The 25751-nt window shown below is 41.8% G+C and overlaps 1 protein-coding gene across 1 annotated transcript in view; it reads left to right on the forward strand.

Annotated features, from left to right (window-relative positions):
• Positions 1 to 25751, forward strand: part of LOC147108173 (unconventional myosin-Vb-like) — a 196481-nt gene that overhangs the window by 18609 nt on the left and 152121 nt on the right. The window contains exons 3-6 of the mRNA XM_086004704.1: positions 3169 to 3340; positions 10455 to 10599; positions 16081 to 16237; positions 20031 to 20174. Coding sequence (XP_085860830.1) covers positions 3169 to 3340; positions 10455 to 10599; positions 16081 to 16237; positions 20031 to 20174 — 618 coding nt within the window. The remainder of the gene's footprint in view (positions 1 to 3168; positions 3341 to 10454; positions 10600 to 16080; positions 16238 to 20030; positions 20175 to 25751) is intronic.

Here is a 25751-nt window from a genome sequence, read left to right on the forward strand (position 1 = left end):
GAAGTTTAGTTTGGCTGCCTTGGCTCCACAATTTTTTTTTCTAAATGCAAATATTTCTATTCCAAAGCTCCATTCTTAAATTGAGCATAGTTCACTTACACCTGTGAAATCAATTGGCTTGTTTTGATTCAAATTTCATTTCCCTTCATGTCACTTCTCCTCTTGCAAAAGAGGTGCTTGAAGCAATAACCAGTTGGAATTGAGGCATACGTACACTGAGGCTTGGAATAATAAGCTTTATGAAAACCATTGCAATATCTAATTGAGGTTGCAGTTGTCTGCTGTCATGAAATTGATTTTGGAACTTTTTAAGAACATCTCTAAATGAAGTGCTGTGTGCAATAGAACTGGGTTTTATATAATGGGGAAGTATACCCAAAAATTATGGGTTAGTTATGGGTAAAATTGGGGGCTAGGGTGAGAAGAATGAGAAACATGCTAAATGGGAGTGCTGTTGAAATGTGTGCCTGCACTGATTGAAAGGGGCATAATGGGAAAAGTGGGATTGGGCTGGATAGCTCTCTTTCAGCCAGCACAGACATGATGGGCCGAATGGCCGTTTCCTGTGCCATACATTTCTATGATTCATGAACTCTCAAATCCCAGTGCAGTACTGAGGGAGTGCTGCATTGTTCGAGGTGCCGTCTTTCAGATGACCCGTTCCATCGTGTCCCTGTCTGCCCCCTCGGGTGGATGTAAAAGATCCCATGGCACTATAAAAGAGATGGGGGAGTTCTCCCTGACCAATATTTATCCCTCAACCAACATCAGGGCAACAGATTATCTGGTCATTATCACATTCCTGATTGTGGGAGCTTGCTGTGTGCAAATTGGCTGCTGCACTTCCTACATTACAACAGTGACTACACTTCAAAAAGTGCTTGATTTGGATGTAAAGCGCTTTGTGATGTCCTGAGGTTGTGAAAAGTTGTAAAATGCAACCTCGCTTGCTCTCTCTCTCGTATATTACGGGCATAATTGTTTCAGATGGAGCTTTAAACTTGATCAGTGGGATCTGCTGGAGTACAGTGCTGTATCTTGCATAGCCGCACTGGAACTGGGGAAGTACAGTATTCGCAGGGTGCAGTGGATGGTCCCATTGTTAATGTTCCAGATTCGAATGCGCAGCTTATCTTGAGCAGACCTTTTTCAAAATTCCCCTTCCCTGTGCGAGCTTTCTGTTGGTGACTGTTCCTAATATATACAAAAACACTCGTGACTCTAGAAAATAAATCTGGGGCTCCTGCAGCACCAAAAAGCTGTTATGACTAGTAACTATTAAAATGTACCTTTTTTAAAAGAATAAACAAACTTAACCTTGGCTGTCGGGATCAGCTAGAGCATCATCTGTAGGACACTGGCAGCACTGTACTTGATCAGCTGTATCATGGCTGCATGCCACAATGCAGCTGATTCCAGGGCTGTAGTATGTTTTTCTACTATCTTGACTCTCTCAAATTTAACAGCAAACCTAGTTTATAGCAGGAAGATTTTTAATTCAATTTTTAAAATGCAGTCTACTGCTATAACCTACTACTTGTGGCAAAAGTCCCACTGTTGTAGCACATTACAACAATCGCAGGATTTGCCCTGCTTTGACAGTTCACCTCCCAGCACCGATCGGGAAGGATCAGAAGCCAGCTTCCAGAGACGAGAAAATCAATGTTGTAACCCTTTTTGCATCACCCAGTCTTTGGTTGTTTCATCATATTTGTAGAATTGTTTAAAAATTCCAAATGGTTAAAATAGATGACCTGATGGTGCAGTGTTTATCTACATTTGCCACAGGGTGGCAGGATGTGGCCTCGTGTATGTGACTATAATCAGCCTAGCTAGAGAAGTAGCAGCAGTCGGCCAATAGCCCCAAAAGTCTGACCCATTAAATGGGCTGACATGTGAACACAAGTTGTTACATTGTACCCTGGCGTTAGGCATGCACAACTCTTGGTGTGTTTCTCCCCCTCCAAACACACTAGTCTGAATGGGTATTCCAATTGGTGGTGCATTTCATGAGGGTTCTAAAAGCATGGGCCCCTGGAAAATTTTGAATTTTCATATTTAAAATAATGCATTCTTATCCATGTTGAGCACTATTTCACAATTAGATTTAAAAAAAAAAAAAAAATGACGGTCTGATTTTCAACAGACCATCACTTACCCAAAAGTTAATATAATTAATTCTCTCGCGTTTATATCCCGCTGCCCAGTTTGCAAAGGCACTCTCTCCTCCTCCCTGACCCAGTTCAGATTACTGGTACTCCTCTTCTCCACCTCTGTTGAGCACTCCTGCCCTACTCCCTTCCTCAACTATTCAAGATGGAATATTCTTTCCAACCGAGAGTTCGTGCTGGCACTGCATTCCCACTTCCTCGGCCGCCACTGGGGTACTCCTTCCTCCTCAGTGTTGCTCCCAGCTGCCCTCTTCTTTCCTCCTCCTCCCCCTCCTCCTCCTCTTCCCTTCTCCCCCCCCCCCCTCTCAAAGCACTGCTCCCAATTTACGCCCCTTCCCATTATTACCACGCATTTAACTTGCTTTTGTTGCTATCTATATTGTGATCTATTATCTTGCCCTATATTCTTAGCCATTTCCTCACCCCTTTGCCAGCCATCTATTTTGCTCTTCCTTTTTACTGCATTCTGCCCCCCACCCCTTACCAACCATTCCTTCCCCCATTCCTGTGTCCCCAGTGGCTTACACACTGGACAGGCCAGCTACTCTTGTTAGTTAACATGTTCCTTGTGCTACTGACCAAGATTGCTGCCTGTGTGTACTATACACAGGAATTTCTGTTCTGCTCAAGCAAGAATTCCCACCTATAGTATACACGGGTGGAAATGTGTTGACTGAAGCAGGATGCCTGGTGCTTAAGGCCTTGGACGCTGACTCGGGAGTGGGTGTATGGAAGGGGACCTGGTTGTGTTGACTTGGAAAACGCTGGGCTCTCTATGCTGACAGTTGGTATGTAGGGTATTGTCCAATCTGTTCATTGCTCACTGACATCCCTCCAATCGCCCTCAAAATAATCAAGTTAAAAGAACTAACAGAGAACCTTTGCCTGAGAGAGAGGTCAGCTTCCCTACCTCTGCCAGGGAAATCTAGACTTTCCTTAAAAGTATATGCTAATATAAATTCATGTTTGGTAAATCATTTTTTTTGTGTTGGCGCAGGATATCGAGTATCACGTTAACCAAAAAACTCAAGAATTGCCGTTTCTGCGGAACCCTGACATTTTAATGGGCGAGAATGACTTGACTGCACTCAGTTACCTGCATGAACCCGCAGTGCTTCACAACTTGAAAGTGAGGTTTTTAGAGTCTAACAATATCTATACCTACTGTGGTAAGTATATGAAAGTACTAAGCTTACTTTTTGCAGCATCTGCTATAACTTCTGGGTTTAAAAAAACAATTAAAATATTATACTTCTGTATAGAAAGCAAATTCTCCACATCTATTCCATCCCACTGATGTTCAAGACCTGTGCTATTATCATCACCTCTCTCCATTCAGACATGTGCCTACTTCCTGTTCAATCTGGAATGTGTCCATTTCTCTGGATGCTTTCGCTGAGTTCATGTTTACTGTTCTTGATGACATTCTGCTCCATCAGATAACAATTCAAAGTGCGCAAAGTTAATCGTTGGCCATTTATTTGAGATTTCCTTTATCCTTAAACACTTATTCCCCACTGACATTTCCCCCCCCCCCCCCCCCCCTCCCTTCCTAAGGGTGTGGTGACTTATGTTGGGTACTGTTCATGGCTGCGGGCCCCCCCCTCTGGCTACCTCCCCAATGTGACCATTTTTAATTTAGGTTGAGTGTATTTCATCCTGCTATAATATGCTACCTTGGAGACAGCCAATTAGTTTTGATAAGCATTTAAGAAAAGTCAATGGAAACTGCAGAATTAGCTGGAGGGTGTTTGTACATTTGCCCATTTTTTAGGGAGGTTTTTTTTATCATGTTGGAAAGCTGATCAGGCACGCTATGTTCTTGAGACATCTCCATATCAAAAATCATCTAAAACTTTTATCAAGTTGACTGCTAAAAATTGCCACTTTATTTGTAACATTTGCGGGAGCAATTTGGGCAGGGGATAGGCTTCTAATCAAGTGGATCATTAGAACTACTTGCTTCAGCAGCTTCCATCGTGACTATACAATGGTTCATTCCCTTCCCTCCTTCCTTGGAAGAGAAACCAGATATAAATGCTTGGCCCAATGGTAGCACATTCACCTCCAAGTCAGAAGATAGCACAAGTCCCACTCCAACACCTCGCATGTAATCTAGGGTGACACATCAGTTTAATGTCTCATTCAAAATACTGCGCCTCCAGCAGTCCACTGAAGACCTCCCTTGCCAACACCACTTAAAACTGTTCAACATCGTCTTTTTTGGACCTTGCTGTACGGAGAAATGGCTGCTGTCTTTCCTTACGTGAGTGACCGGCACTTCAAAATAAGTCATTGTCTTTGAAGCGCTTTGGGATATAAAAGGCACTACGTAAATATAATTCAGTCTTTTCATCTGTACTCTACTTCATCCAAGCCATAAAGTCCTGCTCCTCCTCCTTGACCTTTTCCCTCCTTGCCCCCCCCCCCAAATAATTTTGGGTCCTCCAAGAAACTAGGTAGTAGCAGCAACAACACTTTGCATTTATATAGTGCTTTTCAGGAAGAAAACCTCCCAAGGGACTTTTGTGGAGGGGATAAAAAAATACATGGGCGAAAGGAACATTTGCCAAGTCATGGTGAGAGTTGAAAGCTTGGTTTGAGAGAGATTTTTAAAGGTGGAAACAAGAGGAAGTTTGGCCAACGTAGTTGAGGGCTCCACCACTGATTTGGTGGGACCGAGAGAGGGGAGTTGCCCATAAGGCCAGAGTAAGACATCACACCCGAATTAGAGGACTGAAGGGAAGAAATCTTGATGTTACACAAAATGAGGTGGACAAAGCCATATGAGGGTTTCAATGTGTAGTGAGGACAGGGGTGATGGATGAATGGGACTTGATGTCAATACATTAAAAGAACAATTGGCTTTATCATAGAATCATACAGCACAGAAGAAGGCCATTCAGGATAGATATGCAGTTAAGGGTGGTGGAATTTATTTGCAAAATGTAGTTGGCACACTATTTCACTGAAGTTGCACTCGGAAGCTGGGATTGTCCTAAGAGCAGAGAAGGTTAAGGGGAGATTTGTGAGGGGTTTTGTTTGAATAAATAAGGAGAAACTGCTTCCGCTGGTGGGAGGGTCGATAACCAGAGTAGACAGATTTAAGGTCATTGGCAAAAGAATTGAGAATTTTTTTTTTAATGCAGTGAGTTACGATAATCTGGAATGCACTGCCTGAAAGTGATGGAAACTGATTCAATAGTAACTTTCAAAAGGAATTTGGATATATTGAAAAGGAAAATTTGTCAGAGCTATGGGGAAAGAGCAGGGCAGTGGGACTAATTGGATTGTTCTTTCAAACCGCTGGCACAGGCACAATGGGCTGAATGGCCATCTTCTGTGCTGTATGATTCTATGATAAAGCCATTTGTGGTTTTAATATATTGATATGTTCACTCCTGGGGCTGAGATCAAGTTTGAGATGTTTTCTCTCTTCTGAACGTGCACTAGTGTTTTGATGGGAGTTTTAGTTTATAAAATAAATTTGCAAGTAATGCTGCCTTCTCAACTGGAGGAATTTTGAGAAATAGGGGTCAAGCTGCCAATCAAACATACTTTAAAGATGTCTATCACAGGATGATTAAATTTAAGGGAATGGCTAGACCTATTGATCTGTTCCAAACCTTTTTCAACTTTGATTGTGAGACATTATCACTTCTCTAACACAATAGCAAAATACTGCGGATGCTGGAAATCTGAAATAACAACAGAAAGCTCAGCAGGTCAGGCAGCATCGAGGAGAGAGAAAGAGTTAACCTTTCGGGTCGAACCCTTCGTCAGAACTGGAAAAGGTTAGGGAGGAGAGATTTTTAAGCAGGGGCAGGGAGGAGGGGAGGCAAGAACAAAGGGAAGGTCTGTGATAGGATGGAAGGCAGGAGAGAATGACTGACAAAAGGGATGATCGTGCAAGGCAAAAGGAGAGGTAATGGGACAAGTTAGGAAACAAAAGATGGCTCTAGATGATGTGTAAATGATGATGGCAGCAACATTAACAGCTACCATGTGAGGAAACAAGAGAAAAGAAAACTACTGGGGCCAATTTATAGTCTGAAATTGTTGAACTCTATGTTAAGTTGAGAAGTCTAAGGTGCTTAATCAAAAGATGAGGTGCTGTTCCTTGAGCTTTGTTGGAACAATGCAAGAGGCCGAGGATGGAGAGATCAGAGTGGGAGTGGAGGGGAGAATTAAAGGGACAGGCGACCGGAAGCTCAGGGCCACACTTGTGGACTGAATGGAGGTGTTCCGCAAAGCGGTCACCCAATCTGCATTTGATCTCCCCAATGTAGAGGAGACCGCTTCGTGAGCAGTGAATACAGTATACTAAATTGCAAGAAGTACAAGTAAATCGCTGTTTCACCTGGAAGGAGTGTTTGGGGCCCTGGACGGTGGGAAGGGTGGAGGTAAAAGGGCAGGTGTTGCATCTCCTGCACTTGCACGGGAAGGTGCCGGGCGAAGGGGGAAGCAGTGTTGGGGGTGATGGAGGAGTGGACCAGGGTGTTGCAGAGGGAGCGGTCCCTTTGGAATGCTGAAAGGTGGTGGTGAGGGGGGGGGGGGCGGGGGAGATGTGTTTGCTGGTGGGATCACGCTGGAGGTGGCAGAAATGGCGCAGGATGATCCGTTGAATGTGGAGGCTGGTGGGGTGAAAGATGCGGACATAGGGGGAAGCCTATCGTGGTTCTGGGAGGGAGGGGAAGGGGTGAGAGCAGAAGTGCGGGAAATGGAACGGACCCGGTCGAGGGCCATGTCAACCACAGTAGAGGGGAATCCTCGGTTGAGGAAAAAGGAAGACCTGTCGGAAGCACTATTATGGAAGGTGGCATTGTCGGAACAGATGCGGCAGAGACGGAGAAACTGGGAGAATGGAATAGAGTCCTTGCAGGAAGCGGGGTGGGAGGAAGTGTAGTCCAGGTAGCTGTGGGAGTTAGTGGATGTTGGTCAATAGCCTATCCCCAGAAATGGAGACCGAGAAGTTGAGGAAGGGAAGAGTCGGAGATGGACCATGTGAAGGTGAGTGATTATCATTTCTCTTGTTAGCCATCAAGGAGTATTGTTGGACAGTGACATTAGCATATCAAACTACCCCTTGTCCCACAGGGAAGCTTTAAATTCACATTCATGCCTTCAGCATTCAAAAACCATAGCAGAAACAATTGGGATAATCAGTGCACTCATACTTTCAACAAAAACGTACAATAAATAATTATAGAATACATGTCTTGCCTCGAGCCAAAAAAGATATGTATAATGTAAACACTTGTTTAGGAGTGGAAGAGAAAAAGAGACCTGGAATTTGAATAGAATGTGTCAATTCTAACATGCAGCATCAGTTCACCAGTACTTTGTAAAATAATAGCGAGACCATTTGGAGTATTCACAAATAAAATCACTTGGACGGAGAGAAAAGCGTTAAAGATGGTTCAAGTTGTAAGCTTTATTTTCCAGTGGAAAATTTGGGGTTTAGTATGAGTCAACTTAAAAAATCGAGGTGACTGTAGAAATGCTTTGCAAAACCACTTGGAAATGGAACTTCCATTTGAAGAACCAGGGAACATAAGTATTTTGTTTAGCCACTAACTAACAGAATGGGCATTTGCAGAGTTATTAATTTAGTTCAAACATTCAAAAGAGAATTGGATCAAGACCCGATTCAACAAAGACAAAAGGATGAAATTGAGTAGTGATGAGATTTGTATTACAAAGCAAGCTGGCCCTTTCCTGTACTGATTTAGGAAGAGGGGGTCGGGGGGTGTGGGGGAGGGAGAGAAATTACTTTCTAGCTTTTAAAATAAGTTGATTGTCAGAGCTGATGAGATTAGTGTTGTAATAGTGCCCTACTTTACAACAATGACTGCACTTCAAAAAGTACTTAATTGACTGCAAAGCACTGTGATGTCCTGAGGTTGTGAAAGGTGGTATATAAGTGCAAGCTCTTTCTGTAACTCATCCAATGCCTCGCCATCGAAATGCATTGACGTGAAGTTATTGTGTTTGCGCGGTAGATACGAAGTAAACTCGCCACAGAAAGTTAAGTCTTGTCATTACAAGCGCAAGTACCCTTTTAACGATGTGATAGCTGTTAATTACTGCCAATCAACCCCTCTGGCACTGAAAATTCACTTAAAGTGTGGAGTTTCATTCCTTCAGGTATTAATTGTTGTTGGAGAGTTTAAAAAATTTTAACTTTTTAAACTTATTTTTCTTCTTTCTCTCTCGATCCAATCTTTCTTCCCTTCACTTCATTTCTCTTGTATCTAATTTTAAATGAATTCATCCACTCTAATTAATACTTGCTTTTCAGTCCTTGCACTGTTTATTTCACAATCCTTCAATCTGATTGGTTAAGGAGATGCAGTTGCTTGCCCTGTTCACTCTGGTCCCAGATGCCCTGTTTCCCTCGCTGCGCCATTATCCGCTTGCACTTTCAGCAACTTGCCACGCTAAAAACCTAAATGTGCAAGAGCAAGACTAACTAATGGCAGATGCTGTTAGATGCCCTGCTACTGCAAATTATGACCCATTACCCACTTGGGAGTGGGAATTCCTGCTTTGAAATGTTATACAGTGACGTTGATCATTCTTTCATCTCTTACCCCCGAGGACAGAAGGGGGGGTATGTTTGTGGATTCCAAGCAAGGATAGGGCTTAAATAGCCTGTATTTACTTAATTGTTTAGGTTGTCTCTCACAGTGCCTGCTGAGGACACTGCCATGTGTTGGTGTACTCCTGTAAATCTTGTAAATTGGTACTAGCGTGGGGATTAACACTACCATGCAGTTTTGTTATAATGGGCCTGAATTTGCGGTCAGCGGCGAAGCTAAGGAGAACGCTGCCAACATCTCGAGTAAATCCGCATCTACCTCATGCAATTTCCCCCCTGCGAGAACTTCCTTTTAAAATGCTGCAGAGTTCCGCGCAGTGTACTCCCCCCACGGGGCCAGGAGCGCACCGTACTGTTGTGCATTTGCGAACCCGGGATCATGTGGGGTGGTGGTTCTTTTACCTCCGGATTCTTGGCCTATAAGCTACAGCTGAGCCCTTGAGTGCAAAGTAACAAAAGGAGGGGTTCACTCATAGGATAAGAATGGAAATGAAACCTTCACCAATATAATCACTGTGAAATAAGTCGATCCCTTTTCAGCAACTAATGCTGCAGGAGTCGATAGATTTTGGTTATGTTGTCCAATTTAGAGAGCATTAAGATGTCATAAATTACATTTGGGCATGTGCACGAAACGTCTGTGCACATTTATGACAGTAGAACAGGGTCAGTAATAAGAAGCAAATATCAACAAAGTTGTCGATCTAGTGGAAAAATGGAGCGTTAGGGTAAGTGAAAATAAATGGAGAAGAAAAATTTATAGCTGCTTCAAGGTCCAATTGCTGTAAAAGAAACATAACCAATCTCAAGAACATAAATATCATGGCTTATGACATGTTTAAGCTTTCCACCTTTAACTCTTAATAGAAATTTGGCTGTAATTTTACAATTATTTACCACCTCAAGATGGGCTCGATTATCATTTGGTCTCCACTAAAGATCAATGAAACTGAGACAATACATTGGAAAGACATCATTAATAATTGTATCCCAAATTTAAATAAGTTTTGTGTCTTTTTAATTGATGTCTATTACTGGTGCAAAAGTGAAAACCTAGATGAGCCAATATGCAATACCATTGCCATTTTTAGCATTTTACAAATTAAAATTAAATGGAATGTATTCTGCAGGAAAGACAATGTCGAATGACTGTGACTGATTGCATGCTCTAATTAAACTGGGATCTGATGAAGGGTCCCACTCCAAACTCTAACTTTCTTTCAGGTGCTGAGGGTCCTGCTGTGCATTTCCAATATTTCCTATTTTTTTTAATGCAAGATTTCCAGCACTTGTGGCCCTTTTTATCTCTCTTCTAAATCAAAGTCTGTTCCGGTCCTCTCATGCGGTGCAACAGGCTGCCTGCGCCTGCTTGCACGAGACTTCAAAATTGAAAGCGTAATTACTTTGGAGTAGGTGGGCAATTAGCCCAACTTTTTGCCAGCACATTGATTTCTAACAGTGGGTGAAAGATTTAGCGAAGCCTCTCTGTAGTTGTAAATTGACAGGTCGCAGGTTTGGGATTTAGCACATGTGGAAATCCCGAACTTGCAGTCAGTTTCAAAGGCGGTATGACGGCGTACACTGAGAGTTCGCCATGAGACCGAGCACAAATTCAGGGCTGATCTCTTTAAAATAACCTCTGAAATTATTAAATTGCTTAACACTTTGAATTTTTCTTGTAGGTATTGTTCTAGTAGCCATCAATCCATATGAACAGCTCCCTCTTTATGGAGATGATGTAATTTATGCTTATAGTGGACAGAATGCGGGAGATATGGATCCCCATATCTTTGCTGTTGCTGAGGAAGCATACAAGCAGATGGCTAGGTAAGTACATGGCTGAGATTCTGATGTGCGTGGTGCTGGTTTGAAAGGCACCCAAATATGGTTTCTTGTATCAAAATGAAGATGTCCAATTGTATAGCATAAAGCAACAGCCAGTCTCTGTGCCTGTAAAGAGATTTGGATGTAGACCTTTCACCAAACTGGAAGACCAGCAAACTCTTTAAGGTTGAATAAAACAAAAGGCAGGAAGGTGGAACAAGTAGAAATGAAGAATTGGGTGTGCTGACCCCTGTAATTAATGGGTTGAATGGCCAGCAACCAGATTACTTGCAAAGCTGCAAAGAGGTGGAAACTGATACAAAGATCATCAGTGAAGCAATGAACATTGACTTTCATTTACACAGCACCTTTTTAAACATAGGAACACATCCCCAGGTGCCTCAGAGGTGCAAGACTGCTGAGACTAGCAGGGGGCACCAAATGATTGGCCTGAAGTTGGTTTTTAAGGAGAGTCTTCACGGAGCAGCAGTTGAGTTTAGGGAGGGAATTCCAGAGTGAGAGCTAGGCAGCTGAAGGTATGGCTGCCAGTGGTGGGATGAAGGGAGGAGAGGATGCAGCATAAACCAGATTTAGGGGAATGGACAATTTCGCGGGCGGGGGGGGGGGTGTAATGATCAATAACATGTCATTCTATAGTGGACACTAGGTGGAGCCGTAGAGCTGTATGTATAAGACTACACTACCCAGCTGTAGGTATATTAAGACTACATTACCCATGAGGCACTAGGCTACCCACAATGCAGCAGTCAAGATGGAAGCCTCTACAGATACAGTACCTAGTCCACGTGCTCAATAAAGTAACTAGCAAAAGCTAGCTGTGTTCATAATAAGAATGTCTATTTATTAATGAACATAAGAGGGGGGGGGGGAATGGCTGGCCAATAAACTTATAAACTCCTCTGACGAGTTACTATTCTTGATACTTGACTAATACTATTCTCCTCCTGATAAACTTTTTTTTCTCTTTCTCCCAGCCCCCCCCCCCCCCCCCCCCCAACCTTCCCAAACGTTTAGTTCATTAACATAGAAACATCCCAAGGTATTTCATAGATGAATGCTGGGAATGGACATTGATTCAGGGAGAGAGAATAGATGATAAGGCGGAAACTTGTCGGAGAAGATTGAGATCTTTAAAGAGGTGAAGAATCTAGAGGGAGTTTCAGAAAGCAGGATGGGTGTGACCGAAGGCTTTACTGCCAGTAGGGAGAGAGCTGGGGTGGGGAAGACATGAATAGGTAGCCAGAGTCAGAGGAATTAAGCTTTTGTGAGCAGCATTAAGCGATAGGAGCTTGCAGAGGTAGGGTGGGGCCAGGCCAAGGAGTGATAAATAGGCAAAGACTAATTTTAAATTGAATATGTTGAGGGGGATCGGGGGGTGGGGGAGGTGGTTGTGGAGGCAGGCTGGGGGAAAGATTGGCAGCTATAGTGGTCTGCTTTGTTTACTAGACTTATGGATCCCACTGCATTTGGAATTGGTGACTTTCAACCTTCTATCAATTTGTGTTGTAGTTGATGGTGTAGCATCTCTTTAGCTGCTTTTCATATTGGGTTTAGTGGAGTGCTATAGCTGCTAGCTCCCAATATACGGCTCTCGTGCAGCTGGTAGTTACCTGAGAATTAGCCACTGGGAAGTCTCGTTTTTGCATTTTGCTCAAAATGCAGTAAGTTGCTATATAAACAAGAATTATTTTGCTGCACTTAATGTTATAATTTCATGATTATATCACCAATTTCTTGACCACGGAGGACGGTAGCCTTACAAGCAATGTTCTTTAAAATTGCCTTACTGTGTCATAGAGTCATAGAGTTTTACAGCACAGAAAGAGGCCCTTCGGCCCATCGTGTCTGCGCCGTCCATCAATCCCTGTCCAGTCTAATCCCATTTTCCAGCATTTGGTCCATAGTCTTGTATGCAATGGCATTTCAAGTGCTCATCCAAATGCTTCTTGAATGTTGTGAGGGTTCCTGCCTCTACCACCCTTTCAGGCAGTGAGTTCCAGATTCCAACCCCCTCTGGGTGGAAAAAGTTCTTCCTCAAGTCCCCTCTAAATCTCCTGCCCCTTACCCTGAATCTATGCCCCCTACACTGTGTATAGTAACACAATTTGTCAAATATTCTTGATGGCTTCAAACAAATTTGTCTTCAATGTGCCCATATTTTCCTAGTTATTTCCAAGCTTTGAAGTATTTTGTAGTGAATGGACATGTAGCTTTTCCTTTTAATTATGGCTGCAGGATGACCATTTCTTTTGTTGAGGACTATAGCGCTCAAAAATGAAGGCAAATGTTGGACTCCATACAAGCCTAACTGCCATGCTTAACCAAACACTGACACCATTTTATTATATACTGTCTTGGCAACAGGCCATAACATCATGAGATTGAAAAAATGGAAGTGTGGCGTTCTGTGGCAGCAATATACATTGTATTTTCAGGAGTGCTTGTCATGTTGAATATTGCCACAGCACTGAGCATCAGTTTTGGAATTAATAACACTGAAAATGAGCGTGGGCAATTTTTGTGATCTCATTAGTCTTACTACATGGGTTGGCAATGGAAAATAAAGATTAAAATATGTGGGTAGTTTAATTTGTTTACTCCTTTGGGCTAGCAAAGCAAATTAATCAAGTTTATTATAGCTTTAATGGACCCTTGTTACATTAAAACAAATCTTACAGCTAGAATTATAAAACAAATCTTGCAGCTAGAATTATAAAGCATGGTATCGTTGTGTATTATGGATACAGCATTTTAGCACTTTAGACCACACCTCCTCCTACAAGAAGCCAAGAATATCCAAGTTGTGTATCTTGTACTATTGTTAACTTGAGAAGCTACTGTCAAAAACATTTGCTTTGCATTTTTTTTTTCTGGATATATTTAGAAATGTGTAATACATTTAAATCCCATTTCATATAAGTAATTTGTACTAAGTATTTCTGCTAATCATCACACTCAAGTTGCACAACAAAAAGCTATACTAATCTAATTGCTGAAGAGAAATGTCAGTGCTTTTAACTTTGCAACTAATTGCATTTCTTATCTTAGTGACTCATTACCTTCATTACCTGTGTTTTGTGCTTTCAATTCGAATGCTGCTCAACTAATTTTATTTGCCTGAATGACCCATATCTGCTCAGTTTGGTCTAACTTGCTTCATTGTTGTATATTTTATGTTCAGTTCAATAACGTTACTTGATATTGATCGACTTCCCAAGAATAGCTAAGGGTGCCATCTTGCCAGCCCTGGGGAGGTGGGTATGGAGGTGGGACTGACAGGAAAATGGTAGAATCTGGGGACAGGTGCCCATCCCGCCTCCGTGCCATTTTGCCAGGAGGCGGGTAGCCGACCCGCGCCGGGTCCCGTCTCCTGGAGGTGGGAAGGGGATTACAGCCACTTAACTGCCTGTTAACAGGTAGGTAACAGGCAGATAAGAGGATTATCCCCATTTTACCCACACAAATGTGGCTTCCCGAAGGCTGTGAACCCCGCCAGGGTCACCGAGGCGAGCAGTGGGTCTGCAGGGGTAGGAGGGGTGCAAAAGTATGTTGTTGAGGTAAGTGGGCGTAAGTGTGGAGAGGTGAGTATGTGAGGTAAGTGGAAAGTGTTAGAAAAAGTTTACTTACCTTTGTTTCTTCCTGCAGGCTTCAAGAGTTGGGAATGCGGAGAGTCTCGCATCTCACCAGCAGAGATGACAGATGGCTGCTGCATTTTCCAATGCAACAACCATTTAATTTCTGCTAAAGAAAGAGGCTTGATGAGTCTTGAATTCAAGAACTCATCAAACTAGAGAGTCAGTGTTTGACAGCTTCACAGAGCTATCAAACTATGACAATTCATCTGTCAAAAATTTTTGACACATGAAATGTCATACGCTGATATTCTCGAACAGGCTTCCCCTTAATTGGCCCGCTAAGCTCGCTGGGCGGGCTTAACAAGGTCAATCAAGGGAAAATAGCGTGGGTTGGCCAGAATTTGATGGAGGCAGGACTAAAACCCGACCAGTGGGAGTCCCGCCTCCAAAAGCTCCCCATTGGCAAAATCCAGCCCCAAGTGTCATACCTATGGTGTGAAAGGCTGGACTTAAATGTTTGTTGTTCTACATAAACTGTGCCTTTTTATGGACCTGTACTGTGTAAATCTGAACTAAATTGCCTTAAGCTAATGAATGCACTGTGTTCCACTTGCATTAAAATGTTTTTCAATCTGTTGTCCCACACTACCAAAAATGTTGATAGTGGTGCTTAGTTTTCCATTTGCTTTGCTGCCAATTAACATTTTCTGAACCTGTATTAATGTTTTTTTGTGGACTCCCCCTTGAGTGTTTTGCAAAATTTGCACTTGCATATTAAGCTGAATTATCGTGCACGTTGGGTTCTTGCAGGATCAGGCAGTGATGTTTGTTTCAGCAAATCTGTACATGCTTGGGCAGTGTGCAGTGAAGAGGGCCAGCAGTGACTTGAAGGAAGTGGACAGTTAGCAAAAGGGGAGGTGCCATGGAATAATTTGTAGTCCATTCTAGGGTTGAGTGCTCCAGTTGCATTAACCAGGAAGGTTGCTTTGTATTTCTCTAGTCCCCACTTCTACACAGTGATCTTATAGTATCATTTGGGCAGTCAAATATTCTATAGGTATAATCATGTTTAGGGACAAAGGGCTATATTCTACCCTTCTAGAGATGCATCATTGCATCTCTCCCTATCAGCAGTGAAAGCTGCACTAACTGTTCACATGGCGCTGTATAAATGCAAGTCTTTTTTCTGTCTTAATTGCAGTGGGATGGTTTTTCTATTTTAAAGGTGCTATGTAAACCATATTGACGAACCAAGAAGTTCTACATTTCTTGGGCTGTGGTACCTTGAATGCCTTTTTGTTGCCATATTGGTGTATGGTGAGATGTTTGGTTTTGGTTTTCCCCACCGTCACCTGGGAATCCCTGGCCCAAGACCGCACAAAGTGGAGGAGAAGCATCCGGGAAGGTGCCGAACGCCTCGAGTCTCTTCGCTGGGAGCAAGCGGAAGGAGTGCACGTCAACCCAAGCACCCCACCCACCCATCCCTTCAACCACCGTCTGCCCCACCTGTGACAGAGACTGTAGGTCCCACATTGGACTCATCAGTCACCTGAGAACTCATTTTTAGTGTGGAAACAAGTCATCCTGAGTTCCGAGGGACTGCCTAAGCTATTTTTGGTTGCATTTGGGTTGCTAAGTAGAGTGTGTTCTTCAAATATAATATCTGCACTGCCATCTGACTTTGAATGCTTAATTATTGAAGCTAGAATTTGATCTTCCTGGTCAGCCAACCAATGCTGCTCTCATTCACAACTTTGTGTGGTTTTGCCCTATATTTGCACGTGTGGCCCTGACTGAAGTGGATTGAGCCAGTGGTCTAGTTTCTGCTGTTCTGTAGCTAGCAGATTATAGGGTGGTACTAAAATGAATTATCTAATTTGTTTAACAGGGATGAAAAGAGCCAATCCATTATAATAAGCGGAGAATCTGGGGCAGGGAAAACCCTGTCTGCTAGGTGCATGATGCGCTATTTTGCAACTGTTGGAGGATCTGCCAGTGAAACCAATGTGGAGGAAAAGGTTCTGGCATCCAACCCTATCATGGAGGTCTGTATTGCACTGTGCCGTATGTGGACTTGATATAAAAGTTTTGCACTATTTTAATGCCTCAAATATAAATTGCTTCAGATTAATTTCAGTATTGTTTTCATTATAAGGAAACCTTCTCTGTGTCTTTTAATTTAGAGAAGAGAAATTGTTCTAATATTTCATGGTTTAAAACAGTGTGTTAGGCCAAGACTGCATATGTTTCTTGTAGGTTGAAATAGCCCACATCTGTTTTACTTTCCCCAGAGAGATGTGATACTCAGTTGTGTGCTCTACAAGCACATTCCGCCGACATCTGAAGCCTGGGCCTGCTTGGAATTCCTGTCACTGGCCCGGTTCAGCTGTCAGCGCGCTGTGCTTGCCTGATCCAGCGGCATAGTTAGTTCGATGTACTGGCTGGGATCAGGTGAGCACTGGGCAGCCAATCAGGGGAGGGAAAACTTCATTCATGAGTTTGATAGTAAGAACTGTCAAACTCATGAAAACTACGGGCGCCCAAAACACTACTTAAACTTTAAATAATTTTTTTTTTAAATCCCACTAATTAAATGAACTATAAATAACTTTAAAAAGCTATTTTAAACAATTATTCAAATTAAAAAAAAAAAAAATATTAAAAAAAAAAAAAAATCGGGTCTAAAAATACACTTACCTTACTGTAAAGTCCTTAAAAACAATAAAGCTGTGGAAAAAAAATGTTATAATTTTAAATAATAGACCACTTACCTTAAAGAATCAAGTCCTTATGTCTCCTTTTTACATTTCTAAAATGTTGAGGCCCTTACACACGGGCAAACCTGTCAAAAAGAAGGAAGTTCAACGCGTGCGCGCAAAGTCCTGCGCGCACGCGTTGGACCTCTGAACCCCTTGGAGGAAATGCCGGGTTCCCGTGCATGCGCTGTGCATGCTGAAATCCGGCACTTCCAACGGGCGCACGCGTGAGTACCCCGTCCATACTCACGCGTTGGGACCGGAATTACTGGGCCATTGGTCTGCCACAGGACACAATTGTGCAATCTGAGTTTTAAAAAATAAACAATGTTGCTTAAATTGAATTCTGGTGCAAGATGCATTATGTCCTACTTTAATTTATGAACTATTTGTTTTCAATCTTGCAGTGCAACTGAAATAATTGCTAATATATTAACTGAGAAATTGAGAGTTTCTTTGATAAACGCTAGCATAACAGCATCTTCTAACTTGCGGTGTTTTATGTAAAATCTGATTTAAGGAGGTTGCAGCAAAGCCTTAGTTTTTGATGGAAAGTGAATGGAATTGTCTCATTTAAGGTAAAGTTTCAGTGCACTATTGGGTTCTGACTTACAGAATTGTTTAACAAGCCTGTTGTGTTGACTGACTTGGTTTATGTATATTCACAAAAAGTAGAGAGCAGTGTAGAGTCTAACTATTTGAGTAACATTTTGTTCAAATCTAAATCTGATGGCTCCTAACTACAGCACCATCATTATTATATTGTTAAATAGGTGGTTAGCTTGAGCTCCTCTGGATCTCCAGGAGATCACAAGGTTTTGGATGGGTGGAATGTATATATTATGATGCACAAGTTATCACAATTGTGTGGGACAGGCTCGATGGACCAGAGGGTCTTTACCTGTCCGTCATTGCTCGTAGGCACCACCAGCAGCAAACACAAACTGTGCCAGCAGCAGCATATTAGCCACTGTTTTCATTCATCCACAGGCAGACGAAACCTGTCTAGGCCAACTATTGGGAACGGGCTGTAGCTACAAACAGTCGCAGTTTTTGACTCCACTGTGCATGCACTTTTTTTTGTGTTCCGTTGCTGCTGTGGAATCCACCCCACAATGTGGAAAAAGTTGCATTCCTTATTAACTGGCTAACGCATCATTAGCAGAAAAGTCTGGAATGAGTGTTCTTGGAGGCGATGAAGGATTGAGAAGGGGCAAAATATATGAAGCAGTTCATCAATACATTCAAGTATGATTTGAGCAGTCTAATTATGAAAGTACTTTGTAGCCTTTTTCATATCTTTAGGCAAGTTGAAGCAAGTGTTTGTTTATCTTGCGTATTTTAAAATCTAGATAAACTTGACATCTTTCTACTTGTCATTAGAACACGTACTTTTGTATTAGTTTTGACATTTTATTTGCAATTGTCTAACTTTTTACTACAGCTGTGCCAGAGCAGATGTGGCAGCGTTTGAGGCTGAATTCAATTGTGGCATAAATTTTACAAAGGTTCTCTGATTTCAACTGTTTAAGGTGTGCTTGTAATCTAATTGCATACCATTCCATTTTTTTCAACTAATGGCGTGATTTGTATCTATATTTTAAAAATCTTGCATATGGTGTGCACTGTGCCCACGTATGTTACTTCTCACAAGGCTTGCCATTATTTTATAATGGGAAAACCATATGTAAACATTTTGCAATGAGTTTGAGCCAATTGAGTCACTCAATCTTTTGTGAAAAAAAATCATTCTTTTCCTCAAACTGAAACTTCTAATGTTTAAAACTTTGCTTTTAACAAGACACAATGTTCAAAATTGCATTCCACACTGTGATTAAATTTGCCCAATGAATTGTCATATGTCTTTTAAAGTTTTCACTTCAAGGTGTCAACCTGTCTCTCAAAACTGGGGTTCCATTAGAAATTTTTACTTTACAATGGTTAGAGAGTGCTTTTAACCACATTTGTATGTGATGTGCAGAATTTCCCAGCAATGCAATCTGTGCTGAAGGGTGTGTCCCCTCATCTGTGTGGAGATTTGAGTTTGATTTCATTTTTCAAAATACTTTGAAACAAACTCGAGTGGATTCTGCAAACTTCCTTTCAGGTGACATTGAAATTTATTAATGGATACTGGGAGTATTTTTAACTCTCAACGATGGTACAAAAGGAGCCATATTTGATTGGCTGCCTGGTATACATTCTCCTATGGCTCCTCCTCCTATTAGGCATTTAGACTCTGCTCCTGCACAATACTGCTAGATTGCAACAGACTCTGGCTGCCAGACTCTGGCTATACCTAATACTGCAGAACCCCCACCTCCGTCCTGGTAGAAACTTTTAAATCAGTCCCTCCCCCTTCTGCTGCCAGATCCCAGGGCTCCCTCTCGGTGCTCACTTTTTTAAGGTGGTGGTGAGTCGCCTCCTTGAACTGCTGCAGTCCATGTGGTGAAGGTACTCCTACAGTCCTATTGGGTAGGGAGTTCCAGGATTCGGACCCAGAGCAGGCTCGAGGGACCGTTCAAACTCTACAGCATGTGGGGAAACCGGGCCTTCTGGGTTTGCCGTCCGAAACTCCACCCCTTCGCCTATGTAATCCGTCCCATTAATATCCAGGCCCATGTATTTCACCCTCTATTTAAAATAGTTACAGGAAATATAGGTCTGAATTTTTTTTTACATTCCAAAGAGGCTTAGATTTTTTTTATATACCTCTTATAGCCCAGTGACTTGACATTTAGTGCCATGCTATAGCCAGGGTGGTTCAGGTTTTAAATATAGTCTAGCTGATATGGTTTCTAGCGGAAGGCCAAGCATCAGTAAGAATTAGTTGTGTTGAAAGCACAGAGTAGAGCTTCTCCACACGACGGACGGAACATGGTTGTACTTTAGCAGCCGTTGCTGACTAGCAACAACAGCATTGGCAAAGGAGTCTGGAAGGAATGTTCTTTGAGGGTATGAAGAGTTCCGAAGGGGGTTAAGGATGTGAAGCAATATTTAGTTGTGCTGCTCTTATTCTGATGCCGTGTATTGATTGGCACATTTTTTATGTTGGCTTTACAATATTTCATTTTCCAAACAGGCAATTGGCAATGCTAAAACTACAAGAAATGACAATAGTAGTCGATTTGGAAAATACATAGAGATCAGTTTCAGTCACAGGTACCACATAATGGGAGCCAATATGAGAACATACCTGTTGGAGAAATCGAGAGTTGTGTTCCAGGTAAGGAACACATTTTTATCCTTCCACTCCCCCTCCCCCTTCAAAAAAACCTATAAATTACCTACTGGCCTTATTCTTATTTCTACATGTACAAAACTGCAATATAAATTGAAAGTGTGCTAAACACTGATTAATTCAGAGATGTGATCTTGATGTACATTAAAATGTTGTTCTTGGGACTTATCAGATTAAAAGCAATAGTTATTAATAGACCAGCACATAACCAAATTCTAGAATACATTTTTTTTCCTTAATTACTAATCGTCGTGATCACCCCAAGGGATTTTAAACCACGGTACTGTGTATTAATCGGCTCTCTGCCCACGATTCCGGTGTAAAATGTGCTGTGCGAGAAATTGCAAATGTGAACCTGAGCCTTGCATTTCCTGTTTTCTTACAGCACAGAAGGGGGCCATTCAGCCCATCGTGCCTGTGCCAGCTCTTTCAAAGAGCTGTCCAATTTAGTCCCACACCCCAGCTTTCTCCATCACCCTGCAAATTAGTTTTCCATTGAAAGTTCCTATGGAATCTGATTCCACCACCCTTTTAGGTAGTGTTTCGGATCGTCCTAACCCTCGTGTGAAATAATTTCTCCTCCATTGCCCCTCTTGTTCTTTTGCCAATTATTTTAAATCTGTGACCTCTGGTTATTGATCCACTTGCCAGAGGAAACAGTTTCTCCCTACTTGCACTATCAGAACCCCATATAATTTTGAATACCTCTATTAGGTCTCCCCTTAACCTTCTCCACTCTAAAGAGAACAATCCCAGCTTCTCCACTCTCTTCACGTAACTGAAATCCATCATCCTGGTAAAAAAAATTCTGTACTCGCACCAAGGCCTTGACTTGCTTCCTAAAGTGCGGTGCCCAGAATAGTACACATTACTGCAGCTGAGGCCTAACCAGTGACTTGTAAAAGTTTAGCACGACTTCCTTATTTTTGCATTCAATGCCCCTATTTGCAAAGCCAAGTATCCCATATTAAGTTTTGAAGAAGGGTTCGACCCGAAACGTCAACTCAAATTTCTCTCCACGGATGTTGCCTGACCACCTGAGTTTTTCCAGCATTTTCTGTTGTTATCCCATATTAAGTGCCTTATCACCTTGTCCTGCCACCTTCAAAGATTTGTGAATATCCCCCCCCCCTCAAAATAGCACCATTTAGATTACACTGCCTCTCTAAGTGCATCACTTCACACTTACCAGCAATAAATTGCATCAGCCAAATGTCTGCCCATTTCACCAGTCTGACTGTCCTCCTGAAGTCTGCTACTATCCTGCTCACTATTGCTGGTGTATGACCTCAATAGGCATTTTCTTCCTTTCACATTCATTTCTATTTCTCTTTGGGTCACACATCAACTGCATTGAAAAGGAAAGATAGGCAATCTGTTGCCATGTCTGTAAACTAGGTTGGAAAAGTGATGACATTCTCTTTTTTAATATCTTTCTCCCTTACCCAATTCACAATTCACAATTCAAATCACTTTATTGGCATGATAAGTTACATCTTATGTTGCCAAAGCATCAAAATACATTTATGGTTTAGCACATAAACGCAGTTCTATTCATACATTGTATAAACAGGTATATCCCTGAGTGTATAAATATACATTCGCATTGTTTATATATATTCTTTTCTTAGTTTACTGGTTGTCCCTCTGTTCATGGCAAGCTGTAACATAGTGTGCCGCCAGTGTTATACAGCTTCTCTCCTCTCCCAGTAGGAATGGGAGTTTTTGGTTGTCATTCAGATTTCTGAAATCAGGGCATATTTGTGAGAATTTTTGGTAGAAATTCTCCCTGATGCCCTGATATTTTCCACAAGCTGTGAGGAAGTGCATCTCTGTCTCCACCACTCCCTGACTGCAGTGAGAGCATATCCTGTCCTCTCTTGGCAGCCTGGTCTGCCTGTGTCTGCCTTTTTCGATCGCTAGGCTATGTTCGCTAAGTCTGTACCTTGTCAAGGTTCTTCTCAGTTTGTTATCCTTTACCATGGTCAGGTAATCAGCTATGTTGTATTGTCTGTTTAGGGCCAAGTAGCAATTGAGTTTGCTTTGGGTTTTTGTTGTTTCTGCCCAATATGTCAGATATTTTTCCTTTTGCTTAGCGACGATTGTGTTGGGTCGAATTCTTTGTGTTACCCTGTCACTGTCCTGGGGCTGGTTATTGTTAGTATTGTTAGTAGTTACTTCACTGAGTCCCAGGACTAGTTGACTGAGGGTATTCTTCTTTATGGTCAGCTCTTGGCATTTCAGGGCGTCGTAGTGATAGCATTGGGGATTGCTCATTTGTAGGTGATTCCAAAATTTGGTGGCTCTTTTTTGGATAGTGATTATTAATGGATATTGGCCTAGTTCCGCCCTGCATGCATTGTTTACTGTTTTCCTTTGAGTCCGGAGGATACTTTTACAGAATTCTGCATGTAGGCTCTCAATTGGGTGTTTGTCCCATTTTGCAAATTCTTGTTGAGTTAGCGGTCCCCATACCTCACTGCCATAGAGTGCAATTGGTTCAATTACTGATTTGAAAATTTTGAGCCAAATGCTAATTGGGCTTTCTATTTGGATTGATTTTTTGATGGCATAGAAAGCCCTTCTTGCTTTCTCTTTCAGTTCATTCACAGCCAGTTTGAAGTTTCCCGTAGAACTGATTTTTAAGCCCAAGTATGTGTAGTTAGTGGTTTGTTCAATTTTGGTTGTTCCTACTGTGAAATTTATTTTGGGTCCCTGATGTTTGGATCTTTGCTGGAACACAAGGACTTTGGTTTTTTGGGGATTTATTGTCAGGGCCCAAGTCTGGCAGTACGACTCCAGCAGGTCCAGGTTTTGCTGTGGCCCCTCTTTAGTAGGTGACAGCAGAACCAGGTCGTCTGCATAGAGGAGGAATTTAACCTTGGATTCATATAGGGTGAGGCCGGGTGCTGTAGATTGTTCAAGTAGTTTTGCCAATCCATTTATGTAAATATTAAAGAGTGTCGGTGAGATTGGCGAGCCCTGCGTCACCCCCCGCCCCTGTGGGAAGTATTTTGTTTGTCTCCAATTTTAACTGCACATTTGTTGTTTGTATACATTGATTTAATTACATCATATGTTTTCCCTCCGACCCCACTTTCGATAAGTTTCAGGAATAAACCGTCATGCCAGATGGAGTCGAAAGCCTTCTGGAAATCTATAAAGCATGTGTAGATTTTGCTTTTGTTATGGTGAACGTGTTTGTCAATTAGGGTCTGTAGGGTGAAGATATGATCGGATGTTCTATAGTTTGGCAGGAATCCAATTTGGCTTTTACTCAAGACATTGTGCTCCTCAAGGAAGTTTATAAGTCTTTTGTTTATGATGCTACAGAATACCTTCCCCAGGTTACTGTTTACACAGATGCCTCGATAGTTGTTTGGGTCGATTTTGTCCCCACTTTTGTATATGGGCGTTATGAGTCCTTTGTTCCAGATATCAGGGAAATAACCGACACTCAGAACCAAGTTGAAGAGTTTTAGGATAGCCAGTTTCATTTTGTTGTCTGTGTGTTTAATCATCTCGTTTAGTATGCCGTCTGTCCCGCAGGCTTTTCCTGGCCGCAGGTCCTTGAGTTTTTCAAGAAGTTCTTTTTCTGTTATTATGGCGTCCAGCGGGTTTTGGTTATCTTTTATGGCCATTTCTAGCTTTTCCAGTTTTTTGCATATTTGGTGTTGCTCTGGTCTTAGTGTGTTTTTCTGGTATAATTTTTCAAAGTGGTTTACCCATGTGTCCCCATTTTGAATGGCCAAATCGTCGTGTTGTTTTTTGTGTAGTGTTTTCAAGTTTTCCCAGAAACAATTGGAATCAATGGATTCCTCCATGGAGCTGAGTGTATTCTTAATATATTGCTCTTTTTTGGTTCTGAGTGTGTTTCTGTATTGTGTTAGTGTCTGACAATAAGTAAGGCGTAGTTCCTCGTTTTCTGGATGTCTGTGTTTTTGGTTTGATATTTTTCTAAGTTTTTTCCTCATGTTATGGCAATCTCGGTCAAACCATTTTTCATAGTTTTTTGTTTTGGGTTTGTTCTTGCGAGCTTTCAAGTTTGCATTTGTTGCCAAATTATCAAAAATATTGTTTAGTTTACTAACTGCCCGGTTTACGCCTTCTTTATTGTGAGTGTATATGTTATCCAGAAAGGTGTCTAAGAGAGCTTGAGTTGATGCATTGCTAATTGTTTTCTGGTATTTTTCCGTGTCGTTTTTGGCCCATCTGTACGATTTTTTGGTGTTGTACAGTTTACTGGGTTGTGTTTCTATGTTGTTTGTTTCTGTCTTTTTGAGGAACATAGTAATTTGACTGTGATCTGACAGTGTTGTTTGTGGTTTGACTGTGAATGCTCTGAAAGAGGATGGGTCTAAGTCTGTAATCATATAGTCTACTGTGCTGCAGCCAAGAGGTGAGCAATAGGTCGATCTTCCTAGGAGGTCTCCTATGAACCTACCATTGACAATGTACAGACCCAGGTTTCGACAGAGCTGTAGTAGCTGTTTTCCGTTGGTATTTGACTGCTTGTCGCAGTTATGCCTGTATGGAAGGGAAGGGATGTCAAAGTGGTTATTCCCGAAAATGTAATTGTTTCCCTGATTATTGGTGAAGTCTGGTTCTTCGCCCGTTCTTGAATTGAGGTCCCCACAGATCAACACGTTCCCCTGGGCCTGGTATTGGATAATTTCCCCCTCCATGTTGGAGAAGGTGTCCTCTTTAAAGTACAGGGAATCGATTGGAGGGATATAAAGTGCGCAAATGTAAACATCTTGGGTGTTTGAGATAATACCCCCTACCCCTGGCAAAAAAAAACACCTCAGCAGAAGTCTTGTGTTATTTCAGCTTCCCATAGCAACTTGGCTGATATTGGAAGCTCAGAACGGAGGGTTGGCCTTATATGCCACGACTGTTATCAGCCCGCTAGATGGCTTTAAAAATCAAAATGCTGAAAATTGGGATCTCGGTATTTTTCAAGTCACCTCAAAATCTTGACTGAACCGCATTTAACGATGATCCAAGCTAATATTTAGGTCAATGTCTCTTTTTCTGAAACTCTGTTAAATTCCAGGCTGCAGTGTTAAACAGTACTGACTGAATTCACTATGTAAATTGGTCAGTCAGCTGAACGTTATCTTGTTTTGACTTTTTATTTTTGCTATAGTCTTAATTTTTTGAACCTTTGCATAGCCCAGTTGTACAAATGGAGTAACGTATATTTTTATGACCAATTAATTGAAGAGTAGCTTTGCAGATCCTTGAGCCTTTTTTCCTCTGCCAACAATTCCTATAGATGTATTGGACAGTGCCTCGCACACAAACATGGATCTGGAAAGAGGCCATTTTTTAAAGTCTAATTATTCAGTATTAGGAATGTGTATCATCTCAAATCTAAAATGGAAATTAAGATGCACACGAGGTTTGTATTAATTCATAACTTCATAATTTCAGATCACCTTTTTTGATGCTGATTTGAATTGCCTGCCCCCTTTAAATAAATAGCTGATTTGCTATGCAGGCAGAAATACTTTGGGCTTTAAAACCCACCTATACAGTAATAACTTGAGCTGTTTAATT

The sequence above is a fragment of the Somniosus microcephalus genome, chromosome 13 (assembly GCF_052327205.1).
Source record: "Somniosus microcephalus isolate GS21.2 chromosome 13, FLI_Smic_1.0, whole genome shotgun sequence".
NCBI lineage: Eukaryota > Metazoa > Chordata > Chondrichthyes > Squaliformes > Somniosidae > Somniosus > Somniosus microcephalus.